Source organism: Paramormyrops kingsleyae, chromosome 13 (assembly GCF_048594095.1).
Source record: "Paramormyrops kingsleyae isolate MSU_618 chromosome 13, PKINGS_0.4, whole genome shotgun sequence".
NCBI lineage: Eukaryota > Metazoa > Chordata > Actinopteri > Osteoglossiformes > Mormyridae > Paramormyrops > Paramormyrops kingsleyae.
The window spans coordinates 18568704-18586832 of NC_132809.1; the positions used below are offsets into that span (position 1 = coordinate 18568704).

Genomic DNA, 18129 nt, shown 5'->3' on the forward strand with positions numbered 1-18129 from the left:
TCAACTATCTACGGTGAATATATAGGCCTAGCAATCAAGAACATAACTGATGAGTTTTCTAAATTACAATTAAAACAAGTTTTTTTTACAATTGTCAGCACACTCTTAATTAGGCCCACTGAAACAATTCCGGTAAATATAATCCTTTACTGCAGAAGTCAAACATTTCTACATTGTAATCTACTTTTTTTAATTGATTAAATATTTGACATGTCATGTTTGTTTTCCATGTCAGGTAAAAAAAAAAAAAAAAAAATTCGGCAAATTCAGTTAAGCAACAAAAACTGGCAAATTCAAAAATAAACACTCATACAAATGTTAGTACTAAGGAAAAATTTGCTTTAATTAGGAATTTAGTTGTATTTAATATAAATACAATGCAACCTTTTTTAAAAGATAAAAGAAATCAATGTACTTACAGCAAACAAATAAATATGCTTAAGGACAAGATTTTAAAATCTATACAACTCACTACATACTTTTATTTACAACATATAAACAGCTTCAAGAAGTAAAATGTATAAATAAATAGCACTGAAGAAGTAAAATGCATACTTGTTCACATCTTTCAAACACTTCTTTGGTTCTAGTGCATAAGACCAACAATGTACCGCACGATTATTTCTTGGCTATATTTGATTACTTCAAATGAAAGCAATTAGCCAGCAAGATTCCTCCTTTATTAGATACTGTCACCAGACTATCAGTGGAAAACAGGATTTAATAATCCAATAGGGCTGACGCTGGACATGCTCACAGCAGCCTCTTCCTGCTGTAGGTCCTCCTCGGAGCTGGCTTCTGCCTAACAAGGTTGGAAGGAGACACACCAGCACCACCTGCCAGGGGAAGCAGAGAAGCTTGGTGTGGGCGTGTTTATCTGCATTTTCATTTAATTTAAGCGGGGTGGGGGCTCTGAGGGACAAGAAGCCCTGCTGCTAATGCTCGGTGGGGGCACTGACCTCTGGGGCCCCGATCTTCAGAGCGGTAGAGCATTGGGGAATGAGTAAGAGCCAGAATGCCACTGGCCGTCACTGGCTTCCTGCCCTTGGAGCTGGGGGGGGTCACTACAGAGAGACAGGCAGCCAGTCACTACTCGCAAATGCACTGGATCAGTGTTAGGCAAAGGTTACAGTTGGCAGGCTACCACACGTCAGCCCACTGTCCTCCAAAGCCATGTGGAAAGGCTGAAAAATGTTCACTGAAACCTACTCAACTGATGCTCTCAGAACTACATTTACATTTATTTATTCAATAGATGCTTTTGTCCAAATTGATTTACAAGTGAGACAAATAGATTACAAACGTACAGCTGTCAAAGTGTTAACTAAACCTAAATGTAGCTAGAGCTAAATAACCTAAAAAAACCCACCACCACCATACCTGTAAGGACATGGTCCTCCTCTGTGAGCCATGGGCCTTTATCGCACACCAGTGACTCGGTGGCCCTGTTCTGGTCCACAGGTGGTACTCCACACTCCATGCCCTCCGCACAGGTGGATTCTGCAGCACGTTTCCCCTTTAAAGCAGACCCAAGAGTCCAACCAGACGCCAGCATATCAGTTTCCACACAATCGTCCAGCTCTGGCAGACAGCCAATTCCATCCAGCTCCAGGTCCCCCATCTCCTCCAGCGGGTGACATCCGCCCTGGAGACGTGCCTCCTTGGCCCCAGCCAACCCAAGGCGTGCTCTTTTCTTGCGGGGCCAGCTGTTCAGGCCCTCGGGAGTGGAGCGTCCCCTACTTTGGGGTGACGGCGTCCAAGCCGTGGGGTCGCCCGCTGTCGAGGGCGATGGGGTCCCGGCAGGCTGCCTCGTGGGGGTGCAAGACTGGCATATGTAGGTCTGAACGCTGCCCTTCCCTGGGGTGCTCTTGGCGGGAGTTCCATGGGTACAGAAAGATGGTGAAGCATGCCCACCAACTTTGGAGTAACGATGGAGTGGGCTCTCAATTCTCTTTATTTGTGCCAGACTTTGGGACAGCCCCTTCAGGTCACCTTCAGTTACTACATCCCCTCCGCAGAGGGAGTCTGTCCGCCTGAACTTGAGCTTGGGCAGGCCAGAACCCTGCATTTCCAGCTCTACATGATAGGTGAGGATGTTGGGGTTGCAAGGACTCTGCGAGGAGCCTGGGCTAGAGAGCTGGGGCCCAGAGTCAGAACTTGCAAGTCTGGCTGCTGCTGCCCTCTGCTGACGATCTGGTGTGCTGCGGAACCCATAGTCCCTCCCTGGCACAGGTGTCGAGGACTTTGACGGTTTGGCCGCGAATGGGAACACTTCTCCTACCTTGGGGGGCTTCTTGGTGAAAGAGATATTCATCTTGATGCCGCTAGACAGTTGAGTTTTCACCACTGCGGCCTCCGAGATGTCAATGCTACTTTCGTCTTCAGTGGTAGCCAGACTGGCCTGGGACAGGTCAGTGGCACCATGCGACAGCTGTGAGGCATCTGGCTGCATTTTACAATCCAGATCTTCCTTTACACTGCTGGAGGTCACCATGCTGACTGGATCCCTAGACTCAGCATGCTGAATATCGTCGGGTGGAGTTAGACTGCCACAGGCCTGTGGGCTCATGTCCAGCTTGGCCCGGCTTCGGCATAACCTCCTGACCTTGGTCCCGTTTTTAAATGGAGATGGGGAGGTTCCCCCCAGGAGTGAAGCATCAGCAGGACAGACTAACACAGTTTCACAGGCCTCTGGTGTGAAGTGCACCTTCCTGGGGGTAGTGTTGGTCCCCCGGGGGGTATTGTTAATCTTCCGGGGAGTCTGGCCCAACAGTGGCGATGGGGTACAGGTGACGTGACTTGCCCTAGAGCGTGTGAGTGCTTGGGTGGAAGAACCCAGACCCTTCTGAGGAGAACGCAGGGTGGGCATTGGTGGGGAGGAGTGAACAGGATAGCATAGTTTCTGAGGTGTTCCTGAGGACACTGACACATCTGTTCCAGTGGGGTTCAGTTTTCTCAACAGCCGTTCTGAAGACCTCAGCGGTGTGGATTTCTGAGGAGTTTTTTCCATGGTTTCAGGAGTGTTCAGTTTAGGGATGACTCTGGGAGAAGACTGGCCACCCCCCAAAATGAGCTTCTCAGGGGTCTTAAAGAGACCACACCTGCTCGGTTCCCCAGTCTTAGAGGGTGTTTTTGACAACCGCGGAGAACGTCGGGCAGAGACGCAAGGGGAATCCAGAACCTTCTGTGACTCACCTCTACCCCAAACTCTGACCTTGCGTGGTGACGGTGACCTGACAACACCGTGGACTGGCGTCCCAGACGAGCATCCCTGTGACGGGGAATCTAATGGCTGCTTCAAGGGCGTTCCGAAGTTCACGTGGGTAGGACTTTTTTTATGAGGGGGGGCTTGCACTGGTGGTCGAAATGGGCTCCCCCTCAGCACCATTCCAACCTCCCTCACAACAGACCCCTGCTCAGGGCTCCCCCCACAAAGGGTTCGAGGCCATCTTTCAGGTGTCGTGCCCCCGCTGGCGGACCTTCGCCGTTTACGGGGTGTCCGCCTGGGTGTCCTCTTGACATTCTACCAAAAAAATAAAAAAGCTTTGTTGAGTTGCCAAAACTTGGAGACCCTGTGAATCATGGGTCTCCAAACTTTTCTACAGTGAAAGCTATGCTTTGAATGGGGGTGCTGGCGGTAAAATTGCTACCCGGGAGGGATGGGGGTGGTATAACTCCTTGCCATCTAATCTTCCCCTCTAGAACAGCAGAATGACAGATTTCCAGGACAATGTGTATCATTCATATCATCCGCGTCAGGGAGACGCTGTCAATTTCACTCCCAGACCTTCCCGGGGGGGGGGGGTCTGCATTGCTTTTGGTGTGTCAAATGCAATGCAAAAAATATATACTAATGCAAGTTAGCTAGTGACTTGACGTTGAACAGTGAAGCATGATAATCGAAGCAGCAGCGTGAAGGTGATGGTATGATGGCTATGATTGACTAGAAACGTTTGAAGGATGGACCCATCAGCCAGCTATTCCCTCTACTGCATAATACAGCATTACAGACCTTTACCTCAGACACATCCGAGTCGACCGTGCCTTGCTGGGGATCCTGGGAATTGGTCACGATGCCGTGTCTCAATGAACGGGCACGGCGAGGGGACTGGGCCTCTCCAAAGAGCAGCCGCATGGGGGACTGGATGGCCCCAACGCTGATACAGCCTGCAGACACAGTAACTCGGCATGATCACACAGGCCAAGAGCGCCCCGGCTAAAAACCACACAGCAGAGCCTCCGCTGGCTTCTCTGCCGTGCCCGGTGCCCTATCCACCTGAGGTGTGGGGCTGGGAGGACGACAGCACCCGCTCAATGCTCCTGGAGCTGCTCTGGGAGCTGGAGTAGAAGGAATGTCTTCGGGTGAACGACAGGCTCTTAATCCTTGGACTCCTCCTCAGGTCTGTCACAGGAGAGCAGGGGACTTACTAGCATGCTTGGATGCGTTATATTTCTTCATTTTAAAAACATTTTTCATGACATACCACACTGGGGCTTGAGGGGAGACTCTTCCACTACACAGACATCCGATGGCTCAGACTTCCTGTGGGCAACCGCCAATCAGAAGTAAGGGGGAGGACCAATGACAGACATGAACACACGCTTCAGAACGGGATAGTTTGGGCAACCTCTACTGACAGCTGCTCATGAAAACCTATCGAAGATACCGACCTGCCAGCCAGCTGCCTTTGCAGAAGCCGGTTTGGCACCTGCTTGTGGAGTGGAGTCTCGGTCACCTTCCTGGTCAGCAGGGTGTGGCGATCTGAAATGGCAAGCCAAGCTGCAGTCATACAGCGCTGGGGGCCAGGCTCCTGACGGACCCCCGATAACCTGATTGCCTCTAGAGGATCCTTACCGGCTCCACCTTTTGACTGCAGCCGCTTGTGTTGAGAGTCCTCCACGGCCGACACGGATCGACTTCGAGGCAGCCTGCCTTTCTTTCGAGGGGAGGCCACTTCCTGATTGAACAGGTTTCTTCTGACCTTCGTAACTTCTACGGAGGAAGAGGAAACTGACTGACTGACAATGCCTCTAATGCAGCATTTCCCAGTTCGGTCATCAGGGACCTGAAGACAGTCCACATTTTTGCTCCCTCCCAGCTCCTGGAGTAAAAATGAGGAATGTTTGGCAGGGAGCTGGATGGGAGCAAAAACATAGACCATTCGCGGGTCTCCGAGGACCGGGCTGGGAAACACTGCTCTACTGGGAAAATGGGAACTATGCTCCTGGTTTACCTTGCACCACTTGCTTGGGAGGTTCCTCTGGGGCAGAGACGGTGTGGGGCTGGGGCTTGGCCTGCTGGGAGACGGGTACCCAACATGAGTAAGGCATGAGGCCACCGACAGAGTCAGGAGAGACTCAGGACTCGCTGGATCTCGCCCATTTCGATACCCACCACTCTGAGAGACTTCCGGGGCATCTCGATCTGGCGCGCACAGGGGACGGCGTCGCTCGTGCTCCGATGGCGGAGGAGCTTTCCGCTCCTGCGGGGACCGGACAGGAAGAGACAGGAAGGGTCAGAAATGCATGAGGAAACACATTCATGTGTCGGAGTTTCACGTGATGCGAGTCAGCAGCAGAACACAGAGGGCACATACTTCCTCTTCTTGGCAGAGCGCTCCCGCAGATCCTCTAGCCGCTGGCCGACGTCCGGAGACACATCCTGGGAGGCGGCCGACGACATGCTCTCCCGCACCAGGGACTCGTCGCTGAGGAAATCCGATGGCAGTGCAACGGTCAGAGCCTCGGGCAGCCGAGTGCCTAGGCTGTGATAGACGTCAGCCAAAGCCCTGGGGATGTCCGCGAGGTAGCTGGGGAAGACATGGCCTTCATTAGGGGAACATGGCGGTGGATGGGACCAGACATGTTTTAAGTGAAGAAGGGTCACATACACAGGAAGGACGTCATCTTCGAGGAACTTTGAGAGATAGATGGGGTCTTTCGTTAAGGAGATAATTCGAAGCATATCAGCCACCTTAAAGAGAAACACATCCGCTGCTGAATGCCCAAATGACCATAACAAAACAAAAGCACAAACACAGAGGTCTGGCCTTGCTTAAAAGGTACCAGGCAGCAGTTAGCTGATGAAAGGAAACTGACCTCAGAGTTCACCCAACACTCATCTCTAAACTGCAGTGCAGCAAGGCCAGCTGCCCTATTAAACCATGACACTTTATTCCCTATTGTATAACCATAAGCATAGGTATGCAGAAATTCATTAGTTTTCTTCCTATAAGATACACACAAATATACAGGAGAGCATGGGCACAAACTGCTAACAGACAGCCACACACCAGCCCCTGCACTGAATGGCATGAAACTAGTCTATGGGCTCTTTTAGATTTTGTTGGCTACATCACGTACACAGAACCACGGCCGACACACTCAAGCTGCTCAGGTTTCCAGCCCCCTATGGGCTTTGTTAGTAATCTTACCTCCTCCACAGTTTGGTCCAGGCTCTCATCCTCTGGAGCCAAACACTTACAAAGCTCCAGTCTCAGCACAGTCTGCAGCTGGCACCTGTGACAAAACGCCATCACTCAGACCGTCAGAGGCACAAACACGCACATCCCGTTAGGGTACGCGGAGATGAGAATGCAATCAGAGGCTAATGGGAGACGATGGCCTATCAGCTCAGCCAGGGGAGCAAGTGTCAGTGAAAATCATCATTACTCCACTCCAATTAACCTGATCTAGTATGCAAAAACGTGTTAAAGTCCTATTTATAGAGTAAAATAATTATTTGTAATTATAAAGAGTGCACCAGAGGCAGGACACACTATAAGCAACAGAGGACACCCACTCTCTGACTTTGCCGTCGGCGTCAGGGGTCGTCTCGTAGTGTTGCCTGATGGCTCTGCTGGCCTTCAACAGGTTCTTCTGGATGAAGAGTGAGGAACGCCCCTGCCGGTGTGCACGAGAGCATTACACAACAGGACACATCCACATCCATCAACCAGCATCTGTACCGCAACAGTCAGCTCACCTCGAGGTCCTGGGTCCCCTTCAGGAACATCTTCACGACGCCAAAGAGACGATGGACCTCGGAGACTATGGGAAGGTCTAGCTTACTCAGGGCTTCCTGGTAACTCAGTCTGAGGTGGCTTAAAAGCTCCTCTTCACTACTGAAGTCTGAAAATGGAGATAAAAGGAGAAGTGTCAGGTGACAAGACTGACACTGATGGCTTCATGCAAGCCCTGAGACAGGGAACGCCTCTCTGTAACCATCTCCAGCAGACTGGAGCTGGACCTACTGGGAGCACTGGAGTGCGCCTTGGTCCTGTCTCCAGAACGCCTCTTCCTGTGCATTTCAGGACCCTTCTCGCTCCCCAAAGCCTCCTCTGCCTGGCTCTTCTGGGCCTTCACGTTGAGCCGCGCCACATTCAACATCTGCAGGGAGCGACTCATGGTCTTCATCATGGTCTTCATCTTCTGCCTCACTGGTGTGCGCTGGGCACCCCCTGTTACAGCAGAGAGGGCAAGTGAGCCGGCAGAAAGCAGTGAGGGGGCCGGACTCCCCAGCAAGGAATAACCTGCCAATCATACATGCTTTTGTAGACAGTAGATTACAATACTGCAATACTGCAATACTGCAATACTGCAATGCTGTATTATCTGGGAGCCCACACCGCTGATCAAGTACTGTGCAGCATATACAAAATCCTGCAGCTGGAACGACACCATGAGGAGGAAGTTTGACACATAACCCCTGCTCTTAGTTCCCTACCATGGCTTCCTGTTAAGTTCAAAGCAAAAAAATCATATTGCAATCTTTATAAGTCACAATACATTAGAGGCATTGTCAGCCTGTTTCCGTAGATCTGAATTGCGATCTTTCTTCCCAATTTTAAAATGTACTGTCAAGAATATCCAGACTCAAGTCTACGGACTTATCTATTAGCACCATTTAAAGCACAATATTTCATTACAGACAGTTTTCAAAATGGTAATTAAATCCTGAGTTAAAATACTAAAAGTTATAACAATCAGTAAATAGGCAGGGATTACATAAGGACAGACGTCGAGCCTTTTTTGCACCAGCTACTCATCCACCAAGCCGATAGCTCACACTGAATTGTTTCTCAAATACGTCACAAATGCTGGTGCTGCTGTACATGACATCCTGGTCTACTGTGCTTGTCCATTAATGTGTTAATGTACGTTCTAATCCCTCATGTCTCTGCCTTCCACGTCTGGCTCCTATATAAATTCCTAAGTGACAGAGTCCGGCCTGTGGGGTGAGCAGCAAGGAGACCCCCCCCCCACACACTCACTTTTCTTTGCCCTCTGCTGGGCGGGAGCCCCGGCCGTGGTTCCCTGGTAGAGCTCTGACAGTGACTGGGTCAGATCCAGCTGGGTGCCAGCATCGTCACAGGACACCTCTGCTCCCTCAGGCACAGCGTGGAGGAGGCTAGAGGGGAGGAGTCTCTGTCACTGTCACAGACCGGGGACACTGGAAATGCGTCACTGCGGCGCAGTGGACCAGCAGACGCTCTACCTCATGGACTCCATTAGGTGGGAGCTGACACCCGCCCAATCAGAATAAGGAAACCAGGCTTCGACTAGCCCTGAAGAAAGCGGGCAGGACCGCTGGCAGAGCTCCTGCTGGGCCCAATCGGGAACACGGAGACCAGCAGCTGTAACTGGAGAGCACACCTGTCAGATGCACAGCTAGCAGGCTACCCACAAAGATCGAAGGGCAAGTCAAACCAGCGCCTCGTCACGATTAAACCATATCCAGTGACCTCTGAATGCCAGTTGTTTCTAAAACTACACGGAGAATCAAACTTATATAGTCCTGCTCTTCAGAATGGTTAGACAAATGCAAATAACTTTACAGCAAAATTGTTTTACGCAAAATCAGTGGAAGTGGTAGAATATTAATGATGTGGAAGATTAAACTGTTTATCAAGGTAAAACAAGATGCCTGGCATTCATTTTACACTGATTGCTTGTTAACTTACACTTAAGAGCTACTTTGTAAAACTTACCTGAAAAGAAACCAATGAGAGGTTCAATACGAAAAGATATCGAGTTATGACTATTTCTAACAATGTTTCCATGAGAAACTCTCACCAGCATGACCCGCCTCCTCATCGTCGTTCTCCATGATGTCATACACGACATTCAGAACGCTGCTGACAATGTCAGGCAGGTCGGAGGCAGGAGGGCCGCTTTCCGCAGACATGAGGCCCGAGGACAGACTGTCCTCCAAGTGGGCAGTCTGAGGCTGTATTAAAGTCAACAAGGCAGTGGAGGGTGACAGTGTGGACAGGACTGCAGTGTGGCCTATCCCTGCCTCGCTGACCTCAGCAAACTGGAAAACAGATTAGAATCAGAAATTCAGAATCAGAATTAGCATATGCTTATCCAGTGTAGACTGGCCAGAAAAAGATTTCAGGCAGTTGTTAAAAGCGGGAGTAAGATTATTAAAGTATGAGGCTTTGCCAGCCATATTAGGTGAAAGGATATGCTATCATTCATCCACAAGTTTACAGGATTAACTTTTGGTTGTCAATGGAAATAAAAATTGAGACTGACAGATGGTCCATGGCAAAATACACTTACTGTAGGCTAATGGGCGAACAGAAATTTTATCAAATACATTGGTGTCAACAGTGCTGACAAATGCAGTGTGATTACAGGGCTTTGTCCGGACGTTGGCTTCTCAGTACTATACGGTCGTTTACTTACAGCCACAATTTGGTAAGCAGATTAGTAGAACGCCTAAAATATAAATGCGCATGAGCAAAGATGATCATGGTTTAGATAACGGGTGTAAAAATTGGTTCAGGTTTAATAAACGGTCCTACGGGTTTATTAAACACAAGGATATGCTGAAATTATACAGACTTTTGGATGTCACAGTATACCAATCATTAATATTTTAATAAATGACGGGATAGTATCAAAAAGCCAGCACCGGAACCAATTTTTGCACCCGTTATCTAAACCCCAATGATCTTTGCTCATGCGCACTTAATGCAATAATATCATGCAATGATAATGTGCAACCTTACTAATAATGTGCATTCCTTTACCATACTTTAGCCATTTTTACAATGATTAAAGATTAATATCTACGCATTGTTACACAAGGATCCTGAAGCTTTCAGTACATAATGAAAGGTTTTACACATATTTTCTTTGAAATCTCATTTAATTTGCCTAATATGCTTCTGAGACAACTGAAAACTTTCTGCTCTGTATATATTTCTTATGGTACTGTATAACAGGGATGAGGAAACATTACCATGGGAAGAGTGTGGGCAGAGAGCTCCCTCAGAAGGTTCAGGAAAGATGCCCCATCCTGGCTGTCTCCCGCAGTGCCCTGCTGCCTCTGAAGCACCCAGCAGGATGAAGAACTGGCATGGCATAGCTCTGAGCTCCAGTCCCACAGGACACCCTTCAAGGTTATGATCACACCACTAGAGAACTGGTGCAGTCCGGCGGACACTGGCTCCATGGTAACACTGCATGTTTCTGGGCACATTTGTAAAGAAAACCACAAAAAACTACTACGTGAGAAAATATATGGATTCAAAATTTATTTCTTCACCAAGTCTGAGATTTTATAGGTTCCTCGACAAAGCAGCCTGCTCACCTTGCCCCCATTGAAGAAGGCCCTCCTGGACAGGGAAGGCCATGCGGAAACGTTGCTGGGAGGACAGGAGAAAGCCCAAGCCAGAATCAAAAGGAAAGGTACCGTTTGCCAGTACATGCCGGTGGGATGCTCCGGCCTTCGTGCCCAGCCTCCGCTCCGCACCAGTCCACACCTCTGAGCTGGACAGCAAGAGCAAAGCAGCCAAAGGCAGCACCCTGCCACCAACTTGGTCCAGTGCCGCAGAGAAAACATCGTAGCCACAGCAGTCTGTGGCACTCAGCGCCTAGACCGGGAGAGGTACAGCTGTCACATGACCTGGCATCATAAAGTGCCATATTTAATCTCCAAACACTTTTGGCTAAATTATTAAACACTCTCAAATATCCAAAACGACAGCTACTTTGTCAATAATGAAACCTCAGGGAAAGTGTGGCTTTCCCTCACCAGCCAAATTCAGTACACTGGATAAGGCAGGGGTGGGCAATCTAAGCTGCAAAGGGCCAGTGTGAATGCAGGTTTTTGGGATAACCTGTAGGTCAGCTGTTCAAACCCAGGTGTGAGGACTCTTCAGCCAATCAGTCCTCTAATTAGTCATCTAATTAGGGAGTTGCAGCAAAAAACCGCACTGGTCCTTTGCAGATAAGATTGCCCACCCCTGGCATATGGTGAAAGTCATCCAAGCTGCCACTTACAGGCGTTGTCATGTCAATCAAAGTTAGTAAACTGGTTAATACGGTGACAAATCTTACCTGAGAATAAGGACTGGAATCAATCCAGTGCAGGACAACTTGACTCTGGACCATCATGTCACGCAGACCCTTGGGCAGAATAAGCTCGGACAGCTCTCTGAAGGACTCGGCTTTACGATCGGGCTCGAAACCCTCCAGGTCACATTCAGACCGGGGACATTCCGAAATAACAAATAGCACATTTTTACTCCTGACGGACAGATCATCATCCAGGGAAATATTTTTACAGGATCGCTTCAACCGTGGTCGTAATGCCAACTTTGTCGGAGAAGTTATATCCGGCCTGTCCCATTGGAAGTCCAGCAAGGTCTCCTTCAAAGCCGTCTGGACGGATCCAGCCCAGTGCGGGTATCCCCTGGTATCCCGGGACGTGTTACTCCTGTCGCTCCCCGCTAGCTTATTCTCTACCTCCACCTCAAACTCTTCAAACGCCTTGTCTCTGAGCTCCTTAAAATCGGAGCCCCTGGACACGTTGACGCCTCGCCCACCCAGCGAGTGGAAGAACTTGTAGCCCCACCGAACCTTGTCAAACCCGAACCTGCTGCCGAGGTAAATCAGAAGCCTTAGCACTCCGTGCTGCAAAAGGCGCTGCTTGACATGGCCGAGGTCCGGCCCAGAGCCTTGGCCCAACCGGTTAACATCGATTGCAAACACGACATTATGGGAAACCATGGCTGGCGAGCCAACTAATGATGACGCAGGAGCATTGAAGTGACCAGCTAAACGCCGCGATCTTTAGGTATATCCCGGCGGCTGATCGGAAACTTACATCTAGCTGAATAGCCGAGTAACGATAATTAATCTTGCATAACGTCAGTAGCTTCCTTAAAACTTTGTTGAATGACTAGCGAATGGCCGACTGCGACGCGCAGTTCTATATCTCTATATTTTACACATAGTTAATAAGATATTCTGTAATTAAAATGCTTCGCAATTGTTTTCTACCGCCTTTATACTTTATTTCTCTTTCGCCATCTTGCTCGCCTCTTCCTTCAAACTCTTCGCGCTCCTCACATAATTCGGTAAAGTCTCTTTGCTGCGATTGGCTGTCATCTGCAAGACCGAACATGCCCATTCGTCAAATGCAACGCGATGGCAAAAAAGGTGGTCTTCTTTGTGTTCTGCTCTGTGATTGGACCGACAGAGCTCCACCGATGTCGTGGTAGGTACAGCTTTGGCAGCAATGCAATAGTACTATTGGCCGGTGAATATTGATTGACATATATTCCCAACGTTTAAAATTTAAAGCGATTCAGCGGGGCGCGTGTCTGTTATAGGGCTGTAGAAGGCGATTTGAATATAGCTGTTCGCGTATTTTTAACGCATGTGGTTTTTCTGTTTTGCACAAAGGGAGTAGGTATAGTAGTTTTTTTTGCTTGTAAGACAACAAACGTTTGGAAATCGTAATACATTATTTCAAACACTAGAACTACTCCGGTATGTAATAAATATAAATATATAAATATATATATCTCATTATACCCTAGATGGCAGTGTTATCTCTTGTGGGCAAAACATCCAAATCGTTTCCACCATACGTTTTCTTGATTTACCCAGACCATTTTAAAGCTTCCTCTGAAGCGCCACGAATTCTAAACTCATTTAACCATTGGTTCTTAATGATGTAGATTTTATGACATAAATGGTAGTTTGTATGATAAAATCAAGCAATTAATTTAAATAATATTTCATATGATTTGTTACCTTTAATTTCATGCAATTGTCTGTTTACATTTATTATTATTTTTTTAGCAGATGCTTTTATCCAAAGCAACATACATTTTTGAGAAAGCAGGGTTGGGCTGTTCCTGGAGCCCTTGGGGTTAAGGACCTTGCTGAAGAGCCCAGCCATGAAATCATTCTGCCAACCCTGGGATTCAAACCAGCAACCGTCTGCTCACAGGCATAACCTCCTAACGTGCTGAGCCACAACCCACCCCCCACCTGTCTTTGCACGTCTAAATAATTATTTAATTGCTTGTTTTTAGATACAAAAACCCGAAACATTCCTCTGGATTAATGTATAACTCAAATTTTAGTCGCTGCTTATTTGAGGCACATTTTGTAGAACAATGATCCTCTATCCTAGTCTCGCTGAGGATGTGACAAGGAACTTGGCTATATTATTATGCATAAAAATCACACTGTTTAACAGTTGAGAATGACGAAAAGGTGCACATAGTACACTCCGCAAGAAGAACGATTAAAACGATTGCTATACAGAGATGCTGTGCCCTTTTTCAAATGATCCTGTTACAGTCTAGATGGACATACAGTACCAGTGTAAAGTCTGAGTGTATTCGCACCATGGCACATTATACGTTGTACATATGTCTGTTGTACATAGCGTCCATTATAACTACTTTCCCTTTGACATCTTTTAAAGCCATTAGACGCTTGCATTATATAACCACACAACCAAGTATTTTTCTCCTAATATTACTGTGAATATTGTATGCACGAGCAATTTAAACCTTTCTTAGTTGGCTGCCTTTCTCTGTTTCTCTAAAGTCAATCATTTGTAGAATTGTATTTTGACTATTATTATTTGCTAAAAAGAATTACTCTTGCTGCGCCCTGTAGGTGGCGCCAGAGCTCCGGCAGTAACGGGCTGGTGGGGCGGCGTGCCCCGATCTGTTTTGTTCTCCCACTTACTCTCGCTCTCTATGACGTGTTTCCTGGTCTTGCAGGCAGCTTTGCTGAGCTGGTTGACAGGGGATGGAAGGGATTCTTATTGTTTTATTGCCTTGCGTACGACTGATCCCCTTAATTCGCCTTGTTATTTTTAGGGAAGATATGTCACATTAATAACGGGCTTCTTCATTGTTGGAGGCAATGCACTAGTGTGTCTAATTACGTCGTTAATTATAAAGGATATAGGGCGGCTAGTGCACTGGAAAGTTTTCTCATTTTTATGGTGATCCATGAGTATGTGGGGTGCTGTAAAGTAACGGTCAATGCTCCTCGTAAGGGACCAAATGATCAGAAATACTGCAGAGATGCTGCCTTTCCCGGCTCTGTGGCCGTAGCCGCCGATCACATTCCCCGTGCCAGCGCCGGCAGAGGAGGACCTGCAGCCAGTGCTTCAGCTGAAACGTGACGCTATCCGCGCAGCCGGCTGCTTGCTGATAAGGGCTCTTGGGCTGCGTGTTTTTAAGTCATACTGCGGCTGGGGCTGCCGTTTCGCCGGGGAGGAGGTCGATGGGTCAGGATAGTCTACATCGACGAGGGGCAACCGTGATCTGCACCTAAGGAAACCCCAAAAGAAAGAATTAAATGATGCTCTGCCCAGCCGATCAAACGGAGACGATTTATTCAAAGTAGCGAAACGAGGCACCAAGGATCCGAAGATCGGGCAAGAAACGAGCGCAGAACCGCAGATATAATCGCGGAGCGGACGGCGACGTGGGGGGGCTGGTAAGGTACTCGCCACGCTGTGCTTTCTGCCGTACTGATGTATGACTAAGACGATCTGTCAGATAGTACGATTTTCTGACTGTAACTGGGTTATCAGGTCTACCGCGGTGCTGGGGTGCGATCCCAGCCCCCCAACTAACTTTATTCGGGAAGTTGTTTTGCCCCCCAGTTAAGATACCGGTGTCCGCTGGCTCCGCTGTACATGAGCTGCTTACTGGTTAGTTGCTTTTAACCCGTCAGATAAGCTGGCCGTCTAACATTGCTGCTTATTCATTGCCGAAGTTAGGTAAGTTTTAAGTTGGTTTGAGAGACTTTTCCAAACGATGTCACTTAATATTTACTGTACTTGTGATAAACGTGTGACCAAAGTGCACAAGTGGGACTCGGGAGTCATATCTAAACTGTTCTTCACCGTATTTTCTACTATATTTCGAGCAATTGCAGCCTTTCGGAATTACTGTTCCTTTTCTGTATATGTTTTTGTTTGTGCGAGAGGATTGCATTTGTTTTGCGAATCTGCTTCTTTTTTTAATGGCCTGTAAATACCTGGCACCTTATAAACGCACATATTCAGATTCATAATAGATATATTATGTACGTATTGTATTTTGTCTATAACGCTAATACTCTTTCAGTCAACACTAAGTGAAATTTTTTCATGACCATCGATTTCTTCCAGTACTTTGTAATAGTACTGGGCAGAATTATTAGGCTACTTTGAACGCTTGCTGTATTATATGATGTACGCTGTATCATAGTATATCATAATAAAACAGCCCTTTCGATTTTGTTTCTGGGTTGCATGTGGCATTATATTTCAAACGGGTCTGTTTCATTCCGACCTTTGTTTTAACTCAGAAGTAATACTGGCCTCTGTGATTCATATATTTCGTAGGCCCCCTAATTACATTTAATATTTAGTTTTTCCATAGCTTTTACACGTGTGACCAAACTCGAAGTCTGTAAAATGCTGCGTGAAAATATTTTCTGAAAGTAGGTTTCAAGTCAGCCCATCTCCTGCTTTTCTTTGTGAAGCCCCGTTACTTATTTTATTTTTGTCTCGGATCATACACGCTTGGGGTCGTCACTCGATATCTATTTATAATATTGGCAATCCAGTAGCAAAACCATTTTTCGTTTTTAAGTTATGACGTGCATTGACTTAGTGGCGCAGCTCGACTCGGGCGGTCCTGGTGCAGACGAGGCCGGTATCAGACGCACAGAGCCCGGTGAGCCTCACGGCCCGACGTGGACGCCTCGGTTCCTCGGTAGCAGTATCACAGCCGCTGGCACCAGGCGTAATGAGCGGGAGGTGCTCGCGTTTTCACTTGCGGCCTCGAGCTCTGGCGGAGTTCCGGTGGAACGCCCCCCCCTCCCCCCCATTATCATACACTGCACCCCCAATACCGAAAAACAACGTTTCGTCTTCTGCTGCTCCTTAGGTAATAAATGAAAAAGTGATGATATAAAAATAGGAGAAAACCAGGTCTAACATGTCGTCTTGTCCCAGGATTTGTAACTTCAAGATATTTATATAGAATCTGTATACTTTCACAGAAATGCAATTTATTCTTAGAACCTTAATCTGTGTGGAGAAGAATATTGTTATATCTCATGTTATTTCTTCACTGTAAGGAAGGCCGTTTTTAATCTAAAAACATCCGCTGTGCTACTGCTGCTTCTTCTTTTTAAAAAACATTCTTTAATTATGCATGTCACCATTAAAAACAGCGGGCAGGCGTTAATGACTGTGGCCATACCGTGAAGCTGCTGTAGATTTGTTGCACTTCGGTCGATTTTAATTCCCTTGTTGAACGTGACAGTCGCGCGCACCTTTCCCCTTCGCGAGGTAGGTCTCTGTGCGCCTTTCAGCCGGTATGCAGACCCACCGCTGACCCTAAACGGATACCAAACCTGTTTAAACTATAACCGACCTTGTATTCCCCTTGTTGGGCGTTCCACTTCTGTAGTCCCAGCTTTGCACACGTTACTTTCGGCAGTTTACTTCTTGTTCCCAGTAATTTAAAAATGTCAAACGGCGGAGTATAATATAGGGATGATACGCTTTTATCAGCCCCGGAGATCGATCGGTTCTCCCCTAGCTGTCTGAAACAGTGCTGAGGCATATTATAAATTTATTTTCGCCAGTGATGGGTTATGTGATTTGCATAGAAGAGCAGCGGAATGCTGAACAGAGCCCAGGCAAAGAGGACTGTAATGACTGGACTGGTACAGGCTTATGAATGGTCTGCATGACAAGCCAAAGCCTTTCGGCGATCCACTGTGAATATGTCAGGTGTGTAGGTGGACCGGAGGCCCTGGTCCTTTTCATGTGCGTTAACCCTCTTAAGTGACTTCAGATATCTATTAATGTGGTGAGGATCCACAAATATGCCAGTTCATTCAGATGCTTCAGTAATTTAAAAAAATGTGGCACACTGTTATTTAGCAGATGTTTTATCTGAAGTGAAATGCGTTTCTTGTCAGAAGGCTGTAAAGCAATTCCAGCTGGAGGTTAAAGGCCTTGCTCAGGGGCTCAGTCACTGAAATTCTGTCAAGCCTGGGATTTGAACCAGCAACCTTCTGATCACAGGCATAGCATCCTAACCTGCTGTATGAAATGTTTGATGTGCCTTAGAGTAATAGGATTGGTCACGAAGGTGTTCATAAAAAGAAATGACAAAGCATTTAAAAATAATCTAATACAATAGACTAGCATACTCTGAAAAACCCATTCAAACTTGGTGCAAATAAACAGCAGACACTGGACAGGAATTGAACCCTTGACTCTGGATATTTAAAGCTGTAGCACTACATTCTGAGCCACCATGCCCCCCATTAAGGGCTGGAGTGATGAACATGGCCACTGTGCAGTAAAATAGCCGTGGAGCAGAGTCCATGAAAGGGACTCCATTTCACTTGGCACCAGAGGTGTGGACCCAGCCTTTTAAATGCTGGTGCGTTGGAATTACCCAGATTGTGCAGTGCTGCGGAGATGCCAGCGTGGTGGTTAGCGGGTCACACGGCCGATAACAGCTGCTGAGGGATGTCCTGGTTATTTAGATGTTTGTCAGACAGCTCTCCCCCCACTGTTAAATAGATAAGCACTTGTACATAATTTCCAGCAAGTGCCTCACCGGGTATTGCCATGGGTGGGTGTGTCGGCCAGCAGAAGTGGTTTATGTATGCGTTGCAGGACGGCAGTGGTGGGGGGTGGGGGGGGTTGGGGCCGCCTCGGGGTCCTGCCGTTTGGAGCTGGGATCAATGTGTGCTAGCTGTAAGCGGTGCAGATGCCCACAAATCAATAATGAGAAACGGGATGTGCTGTCTGCTTATTGGGTTACAGTGTGTGGCCGGCAT

At 47.6% G+C, this 18129-nt stretch overlaps 2 protein-coding genes across 9 annotated transcripts in view; one reads left to right on the forward strand and one right to left on the reverse strand.

The window, feature by feature from the left end:
- Nucleotides 1-322: 322 nt before the first annotated feature.
- Nucleotides 323-12722, reverse strand: ticrr (TopBP1-interacting, checkpoint, and replication regulator). Of its 3 annotated transcripts, none has more exons than XM_023817411.2 (22): nucleotides 11353-12722; nucleotides 10604-10886; nucleotides 10253-10482; nucleotides 9076-9316; nucleotides 8498-8642; nucleotides 8274-8410; nucleotides 7254-7460; nucleotides 6986-7131; nucleotides 6803-6903; nucleotides 6435-6519; nucleotides 5892-5974; nucleotides 5598-5810; nucleotides 5396-5483; nucleotides 5235-5295; nucleotides 4856-4993; nucleotides 4672-4762; nucleotides 4485-4543; nucleotides 4277-4402; nucleotides 4013-4167; nucleotides 1381-3523; nucleotides 960-1064; nucleotides 323-836 (listed from the first exon to the last, which is right to left on the reverse strand). In XM_023817411.2, exons 1-22 carry the CDS (start codon nucleotides 12022-12024, stop codon nucleotides 754-756), a joined length of 5592 nt encoding a protein of 1863 aa, XP_023673179.2. In that variant the 5' UTR covers nucleotides 12025-12722; the 3' UTR covers nucleotides 323-753. The 3 variants fall into 3 exon arrangements, with proteins under 3 accessions (XP_023673179.2, XP_023673178.2, XP_023673180.2); XM_023817410.2 differs by having other exon boundaries at nucleotides 5235-5298; nucleotides 11353-12721; XM_023817412.2 differs by having other exon boundaries at nucleotides 4019-4167; nucleotides 5235-5298; nucleotides 11353-12719.
- Nucleotides 12664-18129, forward strand: part of furinb (furin (paired basic amino acid cleaving enzyme) b) — a 33920-nt gene continuing 28454 nt past the window's right edge. Inside the window, exon 1 of one of the 6 annotated variants that reach the window (XM_023817419.2) lies at nucleotides 12664-12709. The gene's annotated coding sequence lies outside the window, so the exon portion shown is untranslated. Of the gene's footprint in view, nucleotides 12710-12767; nucleotides 12790-14594; nucleotides 14770-14823; nucleotides 15056-16168; nucleotides 16212-16782; nucleotides 17066-18129 lie in introns of those variants that run through there. The other 5 variants (XM_023817418.2, XM_023817413.2, XM_023817416.2 and 2 more) reach the window with 5 other exon arrangements.

Bases quoted from the DNA above. Each gene is read 5' to 3' on its own strand.
- ticrr (XM_023817410.2), bottom strand. From the start codon at position 12,024: ATGGTTTCCCATAATGTCGTGTTTGCAATCGATGTTAACCGGTTGGGC. The intron at 5,484-5,597 runs GTATGTGCCCTC...CGGTCCCCGCAG, and splicing joins CGCTCTGCCAAGAAGAGGAA to GAGCGGAAAGCTCCTCCGCC. The intron at 4,403-4,484 runs GTATGTCATGAA...CTCCTGTGACAG, and splicing joins TCCCCTCAAGCCCCAGTGTG to ACCTGAGGAGGAGTCCAAGG.